The sequence below is a fragment of the Danio aesculapii genome, chromosome 14 (assembly GCF_903798145.1).
Source record: "Danio aesculapii chromosome 14, fDanAes4.1, whole genome shotgun sequence".
NCBI classification, from domain to species: Eukaryota; Metazoa; Chordata; class Actinopteri; order Cypriniformes; family Danionidae; genus Danio; species Danio aesculapii.
Window position 1 is genome coordinate 42,735,756 of NC_079448.1, and position 18,204 is coordinate 42,753,959.

Sequence of the window (18,204 nt, forward strand, 5' to 3'; positions counted from 1 at the left end):
ACGGAATGAACGTTTGGCTTGCTGGATCCCAGTGAGAGGAACTTCTGGGTGGAAGAAGGTTTTCAGAGAAGGCTATCTTCAGTCCGGCTACAGTTATGGAGAGTATCTCTTACTTCAACAGTCAACAAGTTCTTTGCAAAGATGTGAGTGTTTAATTTACAATTACCAGTCAAAAGTTTGGAGACATTAGGGTGTTTTCTGTGTTTTCTTTTGAGAAATTTTATTTCTGCTTACCAAGGCTTTAAATATCTAATGGAATGCAAGTATTGTCAAATATTATTTTTAATTATTATTATTTTAATTAAAATTAGTTTTCGGTGTGAATATATTTTAAACTGAATTTTATTCATGTGATGCAAATCAGAATTTAAAGCATCATCATTCCAGTGTTCTGTGTCACATAATCCTTCAGAAATCATTCTAATATCTTCAGATTATTAGAAACTGCATATAAATAACCTCAATGTTTTAAACAAGTGTTTTTTTGTTGTGCAAACATATATATATACATATACATATACATATACATATATATATATATATATATATATATATATATATATATATATATATATATATATATATATATATATATATATATATATATATATATATATATATATATATATATATATACACATATATATATATATAGAGAGAGAGAGAGAGAGAGAGAGAGAGAGAGAGAGAGAGAGAGAGAGAGAGAGAGAGGACAAAATTATTAGCCCCTCTGAATTTTTAGCCCAGTTTATTTCCCCCCCCCCCCAATTTCTGTTTAACAGAGAGATTTTAACACATTTTTAAACAACTTCTAAACTCATTTCTAATAACTGATTTATTTTATGACAGTGAATAATATTTGACTAGATATTTCTCAAGACACTTCTATACAGCTTAAAGTGACATTTAAATGCTTAACTAGGTTAATTAGGTTAACTAGGCAGGTTAGGGTAATTGTTGTATAATGATGGTTTGTTTTGTAGATTATTGAAAAAATATATAGCTTAAAGAGGCTAATAATTTTGACCTTAACTGGTTTTTAAAAAATGTAAAACTGCTTTTATTCTAACTGAAATAAGACTTTCTCCAGAAGAAAAAAGATATTATCAGACATACTGTGAAAATTTCCTTGCTCTGTTAAACATAATTTGGGAAATATTTAAAAAATTCAAAGGGGGGCTAATAATTCTGACTTCGACTGTATATATACATATACTACTGGTTTGGGGTCAGTAGTATATTTAAATGTTTTAAAATAAGCTTATTTTGCTCAACAAGGCTGCATTTATTTAATCAAAAATGCAGTACAAATTGTAAAATTATAAAATGTCATTGCACTGTAAAATTACTGTGCAAAAGTAGTTTATCATTTCATTTATACAGTGATTTTAATAATGAATTTTCAGCTTCATTACTACAGTCTTCACAGTCACATGATCCTTCAGAAATCACTCTTATATTAATTATTATTATTATTATTATTATTATTATTATTATTAAGGGAAATAAAGGCAATAATGACTGAAGTAATAATTTTATTTGAAACTACATACAATTAGAACATTTTAAGAAATATTTAACAATTAAACAATTTTTTACATGTAATAAATGCCCCCTTGATGAACAGAATGATTGATGAAACAGAATGATGAAAAAAAAAAGTGTAGTGTATGTGTGTATATACAGTTGAAGTCAGAATTATTAGCCCCCTTTATTTTTTATTTTATTTTTTAAATAATTATTAACAAATTATTATCAACAGAGCAAGGAAATGTTCACAGTATGTCTAACAATATTTTTTCTTCTGGAGTAAGTCTTATTTGTTTAATTTCGGCTAAAATAAAAGCAGTATTAAATTTTTCAAAATCATTTTAAGGTCAAAATTATTAGCCCCTTTAAGCTATAGTTTCTTTCGATTGTCTACAAAACAAACCATCATTATATAATAACTTGCCTAATTACCCTAACCTGCCTAGTTAACCCAATTAACCTAGTTAAGCCTTTAAATATCACTTTAAGCTGTATATAAGTGTCTCATATAAGCTGTATATAAATATCTAGTGAAATATTATTTACTGTCATCATGGCAAAGATAAAATAAATGAGTTATTAGAGATGAGTTATTAAAACTATTATGTTTAGAAACGTGCTGGGAAAAGCTCTCTGTTAAACAGAAATTAGGGAAAAAATAAATAGGGGGGCTAATAATTCTGACTTCAATATATATTACCATACATATGACAATCCAACTAGATGCTACAGAAGAGATTATTTCAAATCATTTTTAATGTTCAATTAATCAATGAGTTGATAAATTATGCTATTGCAGTATATTTAGTTGAGCTAAAATTTGAATTTCACTATAATGCTCTTTTAATTGTATTTGTACTCAAAGAAAATAAGAGACTTATTACAAAAACCTTTTAAAAATCTAATTATTTTATGTATATAATTGAAGCGATAATTATATATTTATTATGAAACTTAATAAAGGCCATTTGTTTAATGGAAGTTTTTTGTGTGTTAACTGCTCTTTTTAAAGGTTGTGATATATGAATGTCGGGGGGGGGGGGGGGGGGGGGGTAAAACTATTTCTGTCTGCAAGGCTCTTTGAGTGTTTACATCTTTCCATGTTTTTTTTTTTTTTTTTTTCCTTGCACTCTGTGCCTTTTCTCCAGCTGAACAGTGTGCTGCACGGCTGTATGGCGAGACGTTTACTACTGTGCCAATTATTCCGCATGATTTACAATTAAGTAATCAAGATCATTTTCTCTGCATTGTACATGCAATCATACGTCTGCAAAACTGAAAATCAAGTGGGAGGATTTCTTTTCAGAAAAATAATGCAACAACACATAGTTATTAATATCCCCCTTTTGAAACAGCACAGGGCTGGTGATGATAAATATAGATTGGAGCAATTGCAGAACAACGTGCGGTTTCTTTAAAGAGTAAAGATCTCTATCGCCATCAATGGTGTGAAATAACAGACATTAGAGGGAGTTTCTACCCGTTTCATGCTTTCAGATTGTCTCAGGACAACCACCGTCTCTCTTTTCTTCTTGGCTTTCTCCTTCTCCCCACCTTTATTTCAACTTCTCTGCTTTCTCATCTCTCCATCTCCGTCTCTCTTTTTCTCCGTCTGCGTCTGTCATCAGCAGGGGGCTCTCGGCTCTCTTCATCACCATAGACTCAGACTCAATCCCGCTACCAGCAGAATTGCCTCGCTGATTCTTAACCTTAAAAAAGTTTAATACTGTTTTGCTGGCAGCCGTCGCTATATTTTCAGAGCCATTTATATTTCGAGCAGATGGAACGTTGTCCTCCAGTCAAGTTTCCACTGCTTACGCAACCTCTGGATTTTTCAGCTCTATCTCCATTCACGTTTTTTGATTCACACGAGGGGAAATTCGACTTTAGAGGAATTTCAGGCTCCTCTAATTGTTTGTCCTCCTGTTTCCCATCATGCGTAGCAAGTGAAGGCTTATGCCTTGATGTTTTTAACAGGGTGCTCATGACAAACTCAATGTGAAACTGTCTTATTCGCCACATTTCAGCTTGCTTTTCAAGTATTTCTGTTTAGAGAGGCAGCGTGACGGTTCTATTTACATTGTATTATTATATGTTTAATAACTGTTTTTCTTAATCATACATTTTCATGATTATTTACAGTAGACATCCAATATAAATGGCATTCAGTATGACAATAGTGTCTACTAAAAAAATTGTCAGGCATATTTTAGTCCAATTTAAAGGGCACCTATGATGAAAATCTACTTTTATAAGCTGTTTGGACAGTACTGTGTGCAGGTATAGTGTGTCCAAAGTCATATTGGGGTGATACAAACACAACAAGTCTCTTTATTTTAAATTTACTGATGTTAAAAATGGGTCCAAATCCCTGTGATTTTGAGGCCCACACAAGGTGATGTAGGAGTGCGGTTTTCCCTGCCCACTGAATTGACCTACAGGTGCCATGACTCCATAATAGCATGTATACACATGTCCACAGAACATTTTTTGCAAAAAATTTTAGATTAAATCGTGTTACAACTCTCTGTATTCATCTGCACCTCAATAATTAATTTTATAAACTTAAAACATTTTTAAAACAGAGCATGTTTGTAATAAAGACAGTAAAATCTCTGTGGAATTCTTAACCGCTGTAATCACAACAGCCGCATGGTGTCAGTAAATGCGCATACATATTTGTGTGTGTTTACTGCAAATGGCATTTCTGTGGGACTCATCATTTCAGAAAGTCAGGGCTTAATTTGTGCCAGAACACGCTGGATCCAGATCCAGCATCTCAATTTACCGATCCCCCTCCTCTACCGCCCTCCTCCCATGTCCGCTGTTCACTTTCACTTTCTTCCACGACTCCCCAACCCTATTCACATTCGTCTGCGACGACAACCCGCAATTTGTGTGCGACACCTTTACATCCTCGGGTAACATGCTGGATCCGTTACCCTGATCTGTTACGGGACCTCGCAATTCACAAATTATGCACTGCAGAAAGGCTTAAATAAACCACCTGAAATAGACCAAATAAACTTACTAGGTATTTTTGACTAATGAGCTGTATTTTAGCTTCATCCCTGTCTGTCTCTATCACCGACTGCTGTTTATCTGACTTAACAAATGATGAGAAACAGACACGCACGTAAGAGCGGTGGGCGGAGAGAAGCAGCTCATTTGGATTTAAAGCCAAAGGCTACAAAAACAGCTACAATGACTCAAGACACCAAAATGGGGAGATCGTGAATGTTATAATAAATTATCTGATGAGTTTTTTGAGCTGAAACTTTACAGACACGTTATGGAGACACCAAAGCCTCATCTTACATCTTGTAAAAGAGGTAAAATAGGTGCACTTTAAGACTTTTTAACACTATTATGAATGAAATTTCAGACTTACACAGGGCTAAACGCTAAGGAATTTTTACATTTTCTAAATGTTTAAAACAAAAACAAAAAATATTAAAAACAAATGTTATTGTAAGGAAGACAAGTAAATTATATTGGTAAATACAGTTAATACATAAAATTTTGTTAAAAGTTTTTTGAGATGTATTGATATCTGATTGGGTTACTTTTATAGACATAGGAAAATTAAGACCTGTTTAATATGATTTAAGACCTACAACACAATATATCAGCGAATTTAAGACTTTCTAAGGCCTGACATTTTGTTTTTGAAATTTAAGACTTTGTAAGACCCTGCGGATACCCTGAAAAGGATTTAAAGATCTCAGATCTCACCCCAAAATTAATTAATTGGTCCAAATACGCTGTAAGTGTATTTTTAAAAAGTCTGATTTTATTTATTTTATTGAATTTCAAATCAAATTTTGCCATTTAGAATTTGTATTAGGGTGTTATGGTAGCACAGTGGGTAGCACAATCGCCTCACAGCAAGAAGGTCGCTGGTTCGAGTCCCGACTGGGTCAGATGGCATTTCTGTGTGGAGTTTGCATGTTCTCCCCTTGTTCCCATAGATTTCCTTCGGGTGCTCTGATTTTCCCCACATTCCAAAGACATGCGCTTTGGGAAATTATATAAGCTAAATTGTCCATAGTGCATGTGTGTGAAAGAGAGTGTATGGGTGTTTCCTAGTGTTGGGTTGCGGCTGAAAGAGCATCCACTGCGTAAAACATATGCTGGATAAGTTGGTGGTTCAGTCCGTGGTGGTGGCCCCTGATGAATAAAGTGACTAAGCTGAAGGAAAATGAATGAATGAATAACGAATTCATCATTTGCTGTCTGTTGAAAATCAAGGATATTCAACCATTTGACTTCTGAAGTTAACATATAAGTATTATTTTGCTAAAAATTAACATAAACATGTCTGAAAAAGATGTCATCATTAGATTACGGAATAATACAAAATGTACTTTTTACAGAACTATACTTATATAATAATCATAAGACAGTGAGAAGTTAATAAATATATCTATCAGCATTACAGCCATATTTTGACATTTCATTGTCTCTAAAGTTACAGGCAAGATTAAAGTAGACGTTTTGCTTGCATTTAATATAGTTTTTGAAATGTTTCAGAATATCCCCAATGACATTGTCTGATTCGTGTCTCACACTGTGAGATAAAGTATGATTGCAGGAGTCGCCACCAATGGCGGCATTAGGGTGGGCTTTTGGGACTTAAGCCCTGTACGTTTTTTATCACCTTGTCATTTTTTTGTCATAAATAAAATTATTCAGAGCTGCAGGCTGCGCTATAAATCAGACGTTGTCTCACAAGCCACATTTTGACTATTTTGCATAAAGTCTGCCGCATTTTGTTATTTATTCTGTCACAAAGCAAAAGAAATGATGACGCTGCTTTCCGCTCTACAGAAAACACCAAAGTAATCAGAGGAAACTGCATTGACTTTGGTCTATGCAGATATCTTGGCAAAAAAAGAGAATATTTAAGAGACATAACTCTGAAAACAAAGAAGAGTATTACAGTGCTTAAGGGATTTGGGGGGAAATTGCTTGGGAATTTGCAGCGAAAAACTATTTTATTAAAAGCATAATGCAACAAACCTCAAAAACTTACTGTAGGCTAATGATACAAAAATGATTTTGCATATATCAGAAATGTTAATACTAATAGCCTGCTAGCTTGTAAACAGTCGTTGAAGTGACACAAAAATGCAAATGCATGCTTTTTGAACCAAGTGTCAATAACTATGAGCTAACATTTAAACTGATTATCTGATTAAAGCAATAGTTCACCCAAAAATAACAATTCTGTCATCATTTACTCACCCTTAACTTGTTTCAAACATTTCAAACAGTTACTTGAACACAAAAAAACATATTTTGAATAAAGTTGGAAACACTGACTGTGTCCCAAATGGCTATACACTATGCATTTATGCACTTACACACTCAACAGCATAGTATATGAACGTAGTATTGTCCCAAATGGAACACTAATGTTTTTTTACTAAGCAGAATTTCAAACCATTTCCCAGATGATGTTTGACAGTTGCCAAATTAGCTAAATAAATGACCAAACTACCAAATAAAACCTGCCATAAGTATAACCACATTCGCCATCGGGAGGCGGTATAAACACTCTCGTTGGAGAATACTGCTTTCACAATCCAAAATAAATAAAGTAATCCAACATGAGTGCCCGAAAGCTCCACCCCTTCTGCTATGTGAGCAAAGCAGCGGTAGAATGTCCAACAATCCACACTTCATTTTAGCGGTTGAATGAGTGCATCATCCGGGTAATTAAAGTGCACTTATTCTTTATAGAGTTTTCAGTGTTAACGCACTTCTTTCACTATTTATACTACAAAATGGCGTCAAATAATGCAAAAGGATGCGATTTGGAACACACTTATCTAGATAGCATACGAATGTGGGCCACTTTAGGCAGTTATGCCGAAGACTGGTGGTCTTTCTTTGGCCAAGACAAAATGAATGTGAGTCTGAAGTGGCCCACCTGTACAATGGCAAAAGGGGGCCAGAGATTCCAATTCATATATGGGCCATTTAAGGCAAAGATTTGGCACTTATGGCAAAATGTAATCTGAATGTGAGCCTAATGTGGCCCGGGGTCAAACCATAGCACATGGCAGATATGGGTCGTAATATAGCTCATTTGTGGCCCAGATCTGGCAAACAGGAGCGGACCACCCTAGAGCCATCATTCCATTCAGTATGTGGTCCGGATGTTTGTGTCTGGTTTAGGCCAGATCTGGGCCAGAATAAAAGCAAACTGTGGCCCAGAATAGGGTCAGTTCTGGTTCATTTGGCTGAATTCTGGCTGATATGTGGTATTGCTATGGCTTAATTGTGGCCCAGATCTGGCAAACAGGAGTGGACTGCTCAAGTGCCATCATTCCATGCGGTATGTGGGCCGGATTTGGGCCACATGAATATTGCAAGCTGGGTATAGCCTTCTATAGTATTTGCTTTTCCTACAATAGAAGTCAATGATTTTTTTCAACACCATCTCATGGCAATTTGTAACTTTCTGATTTAGTGGCTAATTTGTAAGAATTTGTATGATTTCATTCATACAATTTAGTATGATTTACTCATCTCCCAATGACGTTTGGATTGTATGAATTAGCCACTAAACTGACACAATGTAAAATAGTTACGTTTCCTCTTAAGATCAGGCTGGGTTTTCAGCTTCCTTCAGAATATCTTGTTTTGTGTTCAACAGAAGAATGAAATTCATGAAGGTTTGATACCACTTGAGGATGAGTAAATAATGAGTACATTTTCCTTTTTAGCTGAACTATCCCTTAAACGCAGTGGATAATGCTGTCGCCTCACAGCAAGAAGGTCGCTGGTTCGAGTCCTGGCAGTTTTATTCAGAGGGATTTTTCATGACAACTTGCTCTTGTTTAATAACATTATTATTATTATTATTATTATTATTATTATATGCATATTTATATTTATTTTAATAAAAACAAGCTTAGATTTGTCCACCAGTCAGATTTTGGACCAAATGGGACGTGTGTTTGGATATAACTTTTTGATCACACTTCGTCATTATTGTTCACTTATTTGCTTGCTGGAAATTAGAACTGAATTTAGAAATAGTTTTGAAACAAATGTTTGTGTTTAACAAATTAAGTTAAACATGCAGGCAAAAATGAATAAATGAATGAATAAATGAATGAATGAATGAATGAATGAATAATGGATGTCATCAGTGGAGTGCATACAACACCATTTCCTTATCCACGAAAGTGAAGGAATGAGTGAAGAGAAAGAAAAAGTAATGAGGCCGAATGGAGGAGGCTCGTTCTTTATCCTCATGCTGCAGATGGTCTGTATAACTGTTTTCTCGCTAGTGAAGCATTCAGTTTTTCCACTTACAAAGTCTGCCATGTAAATAGCAAATGCACCATGGCGCAGCACAACTAACTCTTAAAGGGAATGGGAAAAGAGTCTCTGATTGGTTTAAAGCATGTTATGCTCAAAACACACCCAAAACTCATTAAGGAAATAAGCACAACCCTGTTAGACCATGCACAGAGCGTATTTTTCCTTCTTAAAATAGCAAGTGGATTCAGACATGCCCTTAATGCTTTTGCACCATGCGCTTTAGACTTTGCACCTAGATCATTAAAATAGAGTCTACATGTTTACTTGATGATGATGAAAAAAACCTATTCTATGCCATAATACTGAAATTACTGAACCTACATACATGAGCCTTAAAGAATCTAATTTTAGAAGAAAGTTTCAGATTGCACTTGTATTTTTGCTTCTAAACTCTTCCAATAAACTTAGAGTAGCTGCATGGCACTAACATAAATCGAACATCATAATAATAACATTAAATTATTGCCAAATAAAACAATGTTTCAGGATACAGAAAGAAACTAGCCATCATACTTTAAATCATTTAGAATTTAGCCAATTTGAAACATCACCAAAACAGTAAGTACATGCATAAGTATCGTAAGTAAATATCGATAGCTGCATCAGAAAATCATAACAATGCATCCCAGCTATGAAGCACATTAGTCAATATTTCATCAAAGCATTCACAGAGGTCTGGACTAAAGGTTCTGATTACCCACTGAACCCAGAATCGTCCCTGGTCACCACTGCTATTTCTGTTCTTTAAGCTTCTGTTTCGGCAAGAGACATTTGCTAATTGAAGCTTGTTCTTCCATATTTCACGTTTGTGATTGGTCATGTCCTGAGAGATAGCAGAGCACACCACTGTGAATAGTAAGCTTTTAGACTTTCCCTGCTGGAACTCGGGCGGAACAAAAGCCTCCCTTTATTAATTTGCGGCCATAAGCTCCGGGAATTTAATCGAACAGACGAACTTTTAATTTGGGACAATTTTAATAAATGTGACCTTTTGTTCTGATCTCAGAAGAATTCAAATTGCCTGTGTGATTATTTCTCTGTCAGTTGAGGGTTGTGCTGCAATACATTCAACGTCGGAAATCACACCATATATATATGTGTACAATAATGTGAATGTTTCTGTATAGGTTGAGCTGGGGAAAGAAAAGGAAAGAAAGGCCAGGTATCGCACTTACCAGTGTGCCGCCATCATTCTGAGTGTGGTGTTCCTGATTCTGGCCCTCTGCATCTTCAGTCTCAGATATATATGGAGCCCAAACCTCGGGAAGGTAAGAGAAATCCAAATCCATTTTGGAGACCAAGAGAACAGTGCATGGCTGTGGATTAATTAGCAAATGATTAGAATAACAATCGTGGGATGGAAATGAAAGACACAGAAACATCTGCACAAGCTGTTTAGTATTCTTGGAACTGACTGAATCCAATCTTGATTTCCTTGGCATAAACAATAACATCACAGAGCTGAGAAAACGCCAGAATGAACAGATAAATACATAGTGTGCATTTCATAATAAGATTGCTACAATAATCGGAACTGCAAAACACAGATATTATTCATTATAGCTCCTCAATTCTTGTTGATACCCAGAAATGGACAGCGTGTAAGTAATTGCCAATAGGCGAGTGTCAACAGACAGGCAAACCTTATGCTTGGGTGTACAACGCTATGCATAAAACCTCCCAAAGGATGCAACTCATTTAACAGCCAATTCTTTGAACGCATTTGCTGAAGCTCCAGTCTAATTTCTGCATCAGATATTTCACGCTCCTGCTTGAGGACTCATCAGTTTGAGCTGCAGATTCTCACAGGGCATGTAATGGGCTTAATGGCACTGGAAGTTTGGGCTGTGGAGATGGAGAGCGAGTGCTCACACTCTCCAACTGCTGCGCTCGGCTAACTTAAGGCCCGTGCAGCCGCTGATATCCAGCAACGAGCAGGATAATGGTGCTTTAAAACACAATGATAGTCCTGACTGTTAGGGGGTCTCTTCTCAATGGCAGTTAGGGAGAAATATTAGCCAAGCAAAAGACACACACACGCAGTGTGTCTCAAGTGCTGACATCAACAATGAAACTCGAATGTGCAACTATTGCAGCTCCGGGCATCACAATTTTGCAGCGTAGATATGAATATTTCAAACCAACACTGCATATTTCATAAGCCCCGCCTCCTGTTATTTAGACCTGGCCAAATATTAAATGTGTCTAGCATTCCTTGTTTGGCAAGGTAAGACATCATCAATTATTCCTGTGCTCTTAAAAGGTACAGCGCCTGACAAACTAATTAGAAGTCAATACATCAATAGAGCAGGAGATTGTCTTTGCCAATCCCTCCATGTGGCAGCAGGGAGAAGCAAAGCGGTCTCCTGTGTCTAGCTTTGCATAAACTGCTGTGGAAAGGTAATTTGCTCACCATATTGTATTTCAATATGACACGGTAACCGCTTGGGAACTTCTTTTAATTACTTACAAACATATGTTGTTACAGAAGCCCAGGGAAGATAAAGCGTTAGCCATCATTCACTCTGCTACTGTCTTTGCGTTGGGCGTGTGTGTGTGTGCATCTCTAACTGTGTTGTCCAATGCTGCCGTCATGTTTACCATGTCCTAATTATTGTTCTTCTGGTTCCTGTGGGATTAGATGCCTGTCATATCAGCTAATAGAAGAGAATTTAAAGCAAATGCTTTTAAAATGACACGCACAGTAGCTGTGCTGCACTTTTCCGAAAACATCTGCTGCGCTAAGTTGATGTCGTCTATTTTTCTGACCTTTCTGAATGCCCGTTGTCTCTTAGGGAGCCATGCTTGACAGACGCACGTGCAGCGTTCTTTCAGACTACCTTATCAGGCCCGAACCACCAGCGTCTGTCATATTGACCGCGGTGTTGGAGAACACCTCCAATAGATCACACGAACAGCGGCGAAGAGGTGCTGTGAAATTGCCTTCGCCGCACACGTCTGTCAGGCTCACGAGACGCCCCCCATTATTCAAGCTGAAATTACTTCGCTCACCTTGTTGCTATGTTGTGTTTGCAAGGCAGCCTCGCGAAATGTGCCCCCAACCGCCTCTTAAGGACTTCTGTGTCCTGATGTGTATCTTAATGAACACAGTTGCACCTGCTCTCCAGTAATAGTGGCAGGTGCCGGCCAAGCAACGGCCCCCCCGAGCAGGTTTGTTTACCGGCCGTGTCCAAAAACCGACCCTTTTTTTTTTGCAGTCAAGTCAGTCTCCTTGCAGAAAATAAGGAGTCGGTGAAGCCAGGGTAGCAGCACAGTTTGCTTTCTAAAAGCAGTCCTAAAATAGCCCAGTTCTTTGTTTGCCCCCTCTCTTTCTCTCTACATGCTGAAAATCCTCAGGTCTCAGATCTTGTGGGAAAAAAAAAATTACAGCAATGAAGGCAGACCAGCAAATCCGAGCAGCTGCTTCTGGAAGCCCCTCCAGAGTGGTGCGTGCGTTCGGGTCTGCAATTTTCTTTTATTTCACTCATCAGACTCATTTATTCACTTATGAGCTTGTGTTTTCCCCGGCTTACATGGTATTCTCTGACCTCCACCGTTGGCTTGTAAAGGAGAGGCAGGGGGACATGACACATTCACTCTGCCCAGTCTGGGGCTCTCGGGTGGATTGTGAACTGCTGTAGTGCTTTATATGTTTTCAGGTGCTCCCCAGGATCCTTGTGAATTATTATGAAGAGAAAAGCGAGATGCTGTGCAAAGGTAATAAGCCCGTAGCCCTTTTTTGATGGTTCCTGACAGGTTATATCAGGAACAATGAACTCAAAGACAAAGACGTGCAAGTACAGACAGAACTCAAATTTATAAAGCACAACAGCTGAAAAGCATCCTATTAGCATAACTATTAATTCATAAACAAAAAGCCATGTAATGGATTCTGTCAACAGCTTGAAACAACAAACAGGGTTGTGCGCCATTCACAATGAAAGTGAGGTAGTGAACAAGATGCAGTATTGTAGTTTGAAGTACGGGAGTCTTGAAATGTACCTACAAAAGCAAAATGCTTTTGAAAACTAACTTGGCTGGGCAAAATGTTTCATCTGAAGGTTTATAAGGCTTTCAGAGAGAGACGTTATTTCCTAGAATGTATTACCTTGAAATTATCTGAAATATAATTGGGTGTGTTCAAGCTTGGTTTGATTAAAACTTTTAGTAAGATTCATTTAAATAAGTGTGAATACTGCTATTTGAAACTTGAAATGCACTAAACTAGTGAACGAAGAGCAGTAAAATAATAGATCCACTTTCAGTCGAATCCTGGTGAGATTTGACTGAAATATGCGGATCATTGGTGCTGTATGTGTCCTTAATAAATAATCAGAAACAGAATTACTATAACAGCAATACATTTGTAATATTTATTAATTAAAATAAAAGCACATTATTATTATTTTTTTAATGTAATTGTACTTATTAGTGCTGTAAAAAAATGAATCGTAATCAATCACATCCAAAATAAAAGTTTGTTTTGACATAGTGTGTGTGTGATGCATATATTTATTATGTATATGTAAATACACACATGCATACATATATTTGAGAAACTGTTAATTTATATATAAATTTAAATATATATGTAATAGAAGTGTTTTGTATAGTTTTTTTTGATTCTGTGTATGTATGTGCATGACATATGCATTTTTTTATAATAATCTTTTAGGGTTTTTTCACCTTTATTTGGGATCAGACAGTTGACGTTACAGACAGCAAAGTACTGGGAGCAGAGAGAGGGGAAGGGACCTCAAGCCAGGAACCGAACGCAGGTCGCCATGAGCACCACAGTGTTATATGTCAGTACTCTTTAACCACTAGGCTATTTGCGCCGACAACATATGCATTAATAACATATATACCACACACACACAATGTCAAAACAAACTTTCCTTTTGGATGCAATTATTGATGATTAATCTTTACCCAGCACTAGTATTTATGCAAAAAACATTTTTTTTGTGCCAGTCCCTTGCTATTGTTTAACTTTTTTAGCAGGACTTTTAATTTGTAAATTTATGGCAAAATGACACGAAAAGGTACACATCCTTATAGGCTATTTTTCAAAGTATAATCTTAACATAAAAATATGTTTCTAAGTATACATGATGTTAATAAAATATAATTCATTTTTATCAGTGTTCCTTAATTTCATATCAGCTATCAATAAATAAATAAATAAATAAATAAATAAATAAATAAATAAATAAATCACACTCCAAACCAATGGTACAGATGATAGCTAGCAATGGGGTATATGCACACAGACTTTTAATTCCAGCCAGCCAGCCTCAGTGCTTCTTGTGAACTGTCTTGCCATTATAAAATTGCCACGTTTAAGATCTGATTTCTTTAAAAATCAGTGATCTTCACTGACTGATAGATATATGATATGATGTGGGTCTCAGACTGGACATGAAGCACTAAACTCCATTTGCCCCCGCCATGTCTTTAAAATATGGCAGTTTATTTTTGACATGCGTCCACGTTAATCTACGTGTATTGTAGTCTACTTTATGATAGTTTAGATTTTTTACATAATGTTCCATTTACTTAAAATTTCTTTCAATGAGTGCTAGCTTGTTTGCATGATGTGGTGGCGCAGTAGGTAGTGCTGTCGCCTCACAGCAAGAAGGTCGCTGGTTCGAGCCTCGGCTGGATCAGTTGACACTTCAGTGTGAAGTTTTTATGTTCTCCCTGTGTTCGCGTGGGTTTCTTCCGGGTGCTCCGGTTTCTCCCACAGTCCAAAAACATGCAGTACAGGTGAATTGGGTCAGCTAAATTGTCCATAGTGTATGAGTGTGAATGAGTGTGTATGGATGTTTCCTAGAGATGGGTTGCAGCTGGAAGGGCATCCGCTGCATAAAACATATGCTGGATAAGTTGGCAGTTCATTCCTCTGTGGCGACCCCAGATTATTTAAGGGACAAAGCCGAAAAGAAAATGAATTAATGAATGCTAGCTTGTTTTGCTGTGATCATTATGCAAGGATCATATTGCATATTCAGTTTATTCTTCAGTAGCCTATAGATTTGTTAATATTGTATTTTATAAACGGATTGTTTATAAGGACTAAGCTATTAATATATAATACATTAATTAATACATTAAGACATTGAAGTCAGGTAGGACAACAAATCACATCCACTTAGCGAAGTACTGTTGAGGTGGTATCAGTGCTCAGTCTCTGCATTTCATGTACGATACGAATACAAGTATTTTAACCAAGTATTGACCTGACACCTGATACTGGTATCGGTGCATCCCTAAATTGCACTTTTTGAAACCAAATCTATGAAGTATCGGAATCAGTACTCAGTATCTGCGAGTACACAAATTAAAATACTCGTACCGGTTTGTAAAAGAATGGTATCAGTTCATCTTTACTTATGAAATTGAAAATGGTCACTTTAAGCTTTCACCAGAAGTTTAGCATTGGCTGAAAAAGACTTAAAATCTGTCAATCATATTATTTGACATATTCTTTCAGGTTTAACCATTGTAAATTAACTGGATTGTAAGAAAGCTCTTCTTTTAATATATTTATTTTAATATATTAATCACTCATAGTATTCAGTGAAAATTTAAATTCAGCATTCAAATAACACTTTCTACAATGTGTAATGGGTTCTATTAATTCACACAATTATGTCAGAGAAATTATAATATGACTCTAGTTTCACATGTTCTAAACCAGAGAAAAGGAATGAGATGGAAAAAATATATATAATTGCATGATGTCACTGGTCATTCGTTGCTCTAGCAACAGCCGGACTGCCAGCAGCTCTATAGTGAAATCATATTAGCATCAGGATATATCCAATAATATTTATACAGACAAATAGATTCCAGATGAACACAATCACAATAAAATCTGAAAACTACACACATATAACATGGGGACACCTTAATATAGATACTATATCTTTCTTTCCCCCATCAAGTCTTCAGAAAATCAGAGAACAGACATCAGATCTCCTTTTTCTGGCACAATTCAGATTCTGATTGAGCTTTCACATCCCGTTTCAGTTCTACATAGGGTGCCAAAAACTAGTCCTGCCACACAGCTCTCTCACAAGAGGACGAGATTTCATCAGATTAACTTTCCTGAAACCGCTCTTAACACCACCCAGATCCGCAGAATGTGCCTCATTATCTCAACCGGATTAAGGGTTAAATCTGTCAGAGTTAAATTTGCAGTCATTGAGATGTGACCAGTACTTGAAGTGAACTTCCCATTCTGATATTAGACCCATTTCAGAATCCTATCTATATAACAAGCCTAAAAATGGAGCCATCAATGCGATGGGGTGAACCAGTTGTTGTCTTGTTGCTCCAATGTGCCACTTATCAGAGGATGTTTCCCAGCCTACACTAGCAGCTGTGCTTGTGTAAGTCAGTGTTAATAGCCCTTTAGGGGGGGATCCTGCTTGATTCAGTGATAAAATATTAAACACGAAGATGATTGGCATCTCCTAGTGGTAACTGAATGATTTCCAATGACAGAGGCAATGCATGCAAAGTATTGACCTGGGTACTTGTTGGGGGCTCCCTGGCATGTTTTTATAAGTCGTGTTTTTTCAAACGAGAGACATGGAAATTATAGCATAAGAAAATGTTCATTACGCTGGAAAATAATGGAATTTTCATGCCCCGCTGAAAGCATGACATTCGCATGTTACCCAGAAAAACAAAACGGACATCATCAAAGATGACAATGGGCTCGGTGTGTAAATAAAACATCACACAGCCGGCCTTTTCACTTGACATAGCAGCAATCTCACCAGCAGACACCTTGAAATTGATCGGTGCATAATTTATCTCTTCAACACATGTTGCGTATGAGGCAATCTGCCACAGTTTTTAAATGAAACAGAAAACAGGAAGTGACTGTCTATCACATAACAATGAACTACTTGTTTAATGTTTTAAAGAAAGGAGAATGTTCGGCTTATTTCGACAACACAGTCACACTGGCAAAGGTTTAACAAAAGGATTTTTGATTTCCTCAACAATAATGACAACAGCAAAAAATGTGCATCTCTATGATAAACAAATTTAATTAAAGTGCACCACTCATGCCATTTTAGTTCCTACGTTTATAATTTTCCTACAAATCATCTAAAACACTTTAAATTTCTCATAATATACATTTCAATCAACTATTAAATTGTCTCAAATGAATCATTTAAAAAAATATTCTTTCTAAATCCCTCCTTTCTGAGAACATACTCTACTCTGATTGGTCAGATGGTCCAGTCTGTTGTGATTGGTCCATTTAAAAGCACTGTACAGTGTCGAATTTAGGCATGGGAAATATGGGTGATCACTCAGGGTTGCGTTTCCAAAAACCATCGTTAGCCAACTATGGTCGCAAGTTGCGTCATTACAAACAGAATTTTTTGATTCAGCATTTCCCAAATCCATCCTTCCAACGAACATTCGTGAATTGCGTTGCAAACTTGTACACTTGCAACAACACCTCTAGAGCTGTAGTTAGAAGTTTTGTTCCTGGCTGTGTTCTATTCTTAGTTATCCCCCCTATGCCCTATTCATTTCGAACGTTTCAACTTTTAAACTTGGAATGATTAAAAAAAAAACATTAAAATCATCTCTCTTAATTTGCTTTCAAATATTTTTACTGTTCAGTTTTAGCGATCTTCATGTTTACAATTGCGCTCCCTTCACAGTGCACTTTGAAAGCATTCATGACATTTTCAACGCAGCCATGGTTCATGATGAAAGATATAGGTGACCTAAGATTTAAAAGAGGAATTTACGTTACGTCTTCAAAGCTTGCGAAAACAAAAATATATAGCATATTTGATATTTTAGCTTATAGTAGGTTATTTATTAATACATTTGTTGGTTAGAACATTTCTGCAGTGGTTTGAATGTGTCTTTTTTATGTGTCTTTAATTGTAAAAGTAGACTTAAAAAATAAACAATATCCTACTTAATAATAATAATAATAACAACAATAATACATTAGTAATAATACGAATTATTATTATTATTATTATTAAATATGATTTTTTTATTTTCTTAATAAATAGCCTATAGTAAATTACAATCATTAGCCTAAAGATTTATATGATTTATATATGAGATTATAATACATGTTAGCTAAGGGGTTCTTGTGTTTTAGAATAAAATATGGAATATTCTCAATAATATTTTTAAGGAAACATAGGCTTTTACTGGCACATACATATTTCACCGCTAACTTATCCAGCATATGTTTTACACAGCGGACGCCCTTCCAGCTGCAACCCAGTACTGGGAAATAATAAATTATATATATAAAATATGTTTCATAAATGCTAAAAG

The 18,204-nt window shown here is 36.0% G+C and overlaps 1 protein-coding gene across 1 annotated transcript in view; it reads left to right on the forward strand.

Annotated features, from left to right (window-relative positions):
- Positions 1–18,204, forward strand: part of tnmd (tenomodulin) — an 82,166-nt gene continuing 63,962 nt past the window's right edge. The window contains exons 1-2 of the mRNA XM_056472266.1: positions 1–143; positions 9,996–10,136. Of these exons, the coding sequence (XP_056328241.1) occupies positions 96–143; positions 9,996–10,136 (189 nt within the window). The 5' untranslated portion in view covers positions 1–95. The remainder of the gene's footprint in view (positions 144–9,995; positions 10,137–18,204) is intronic.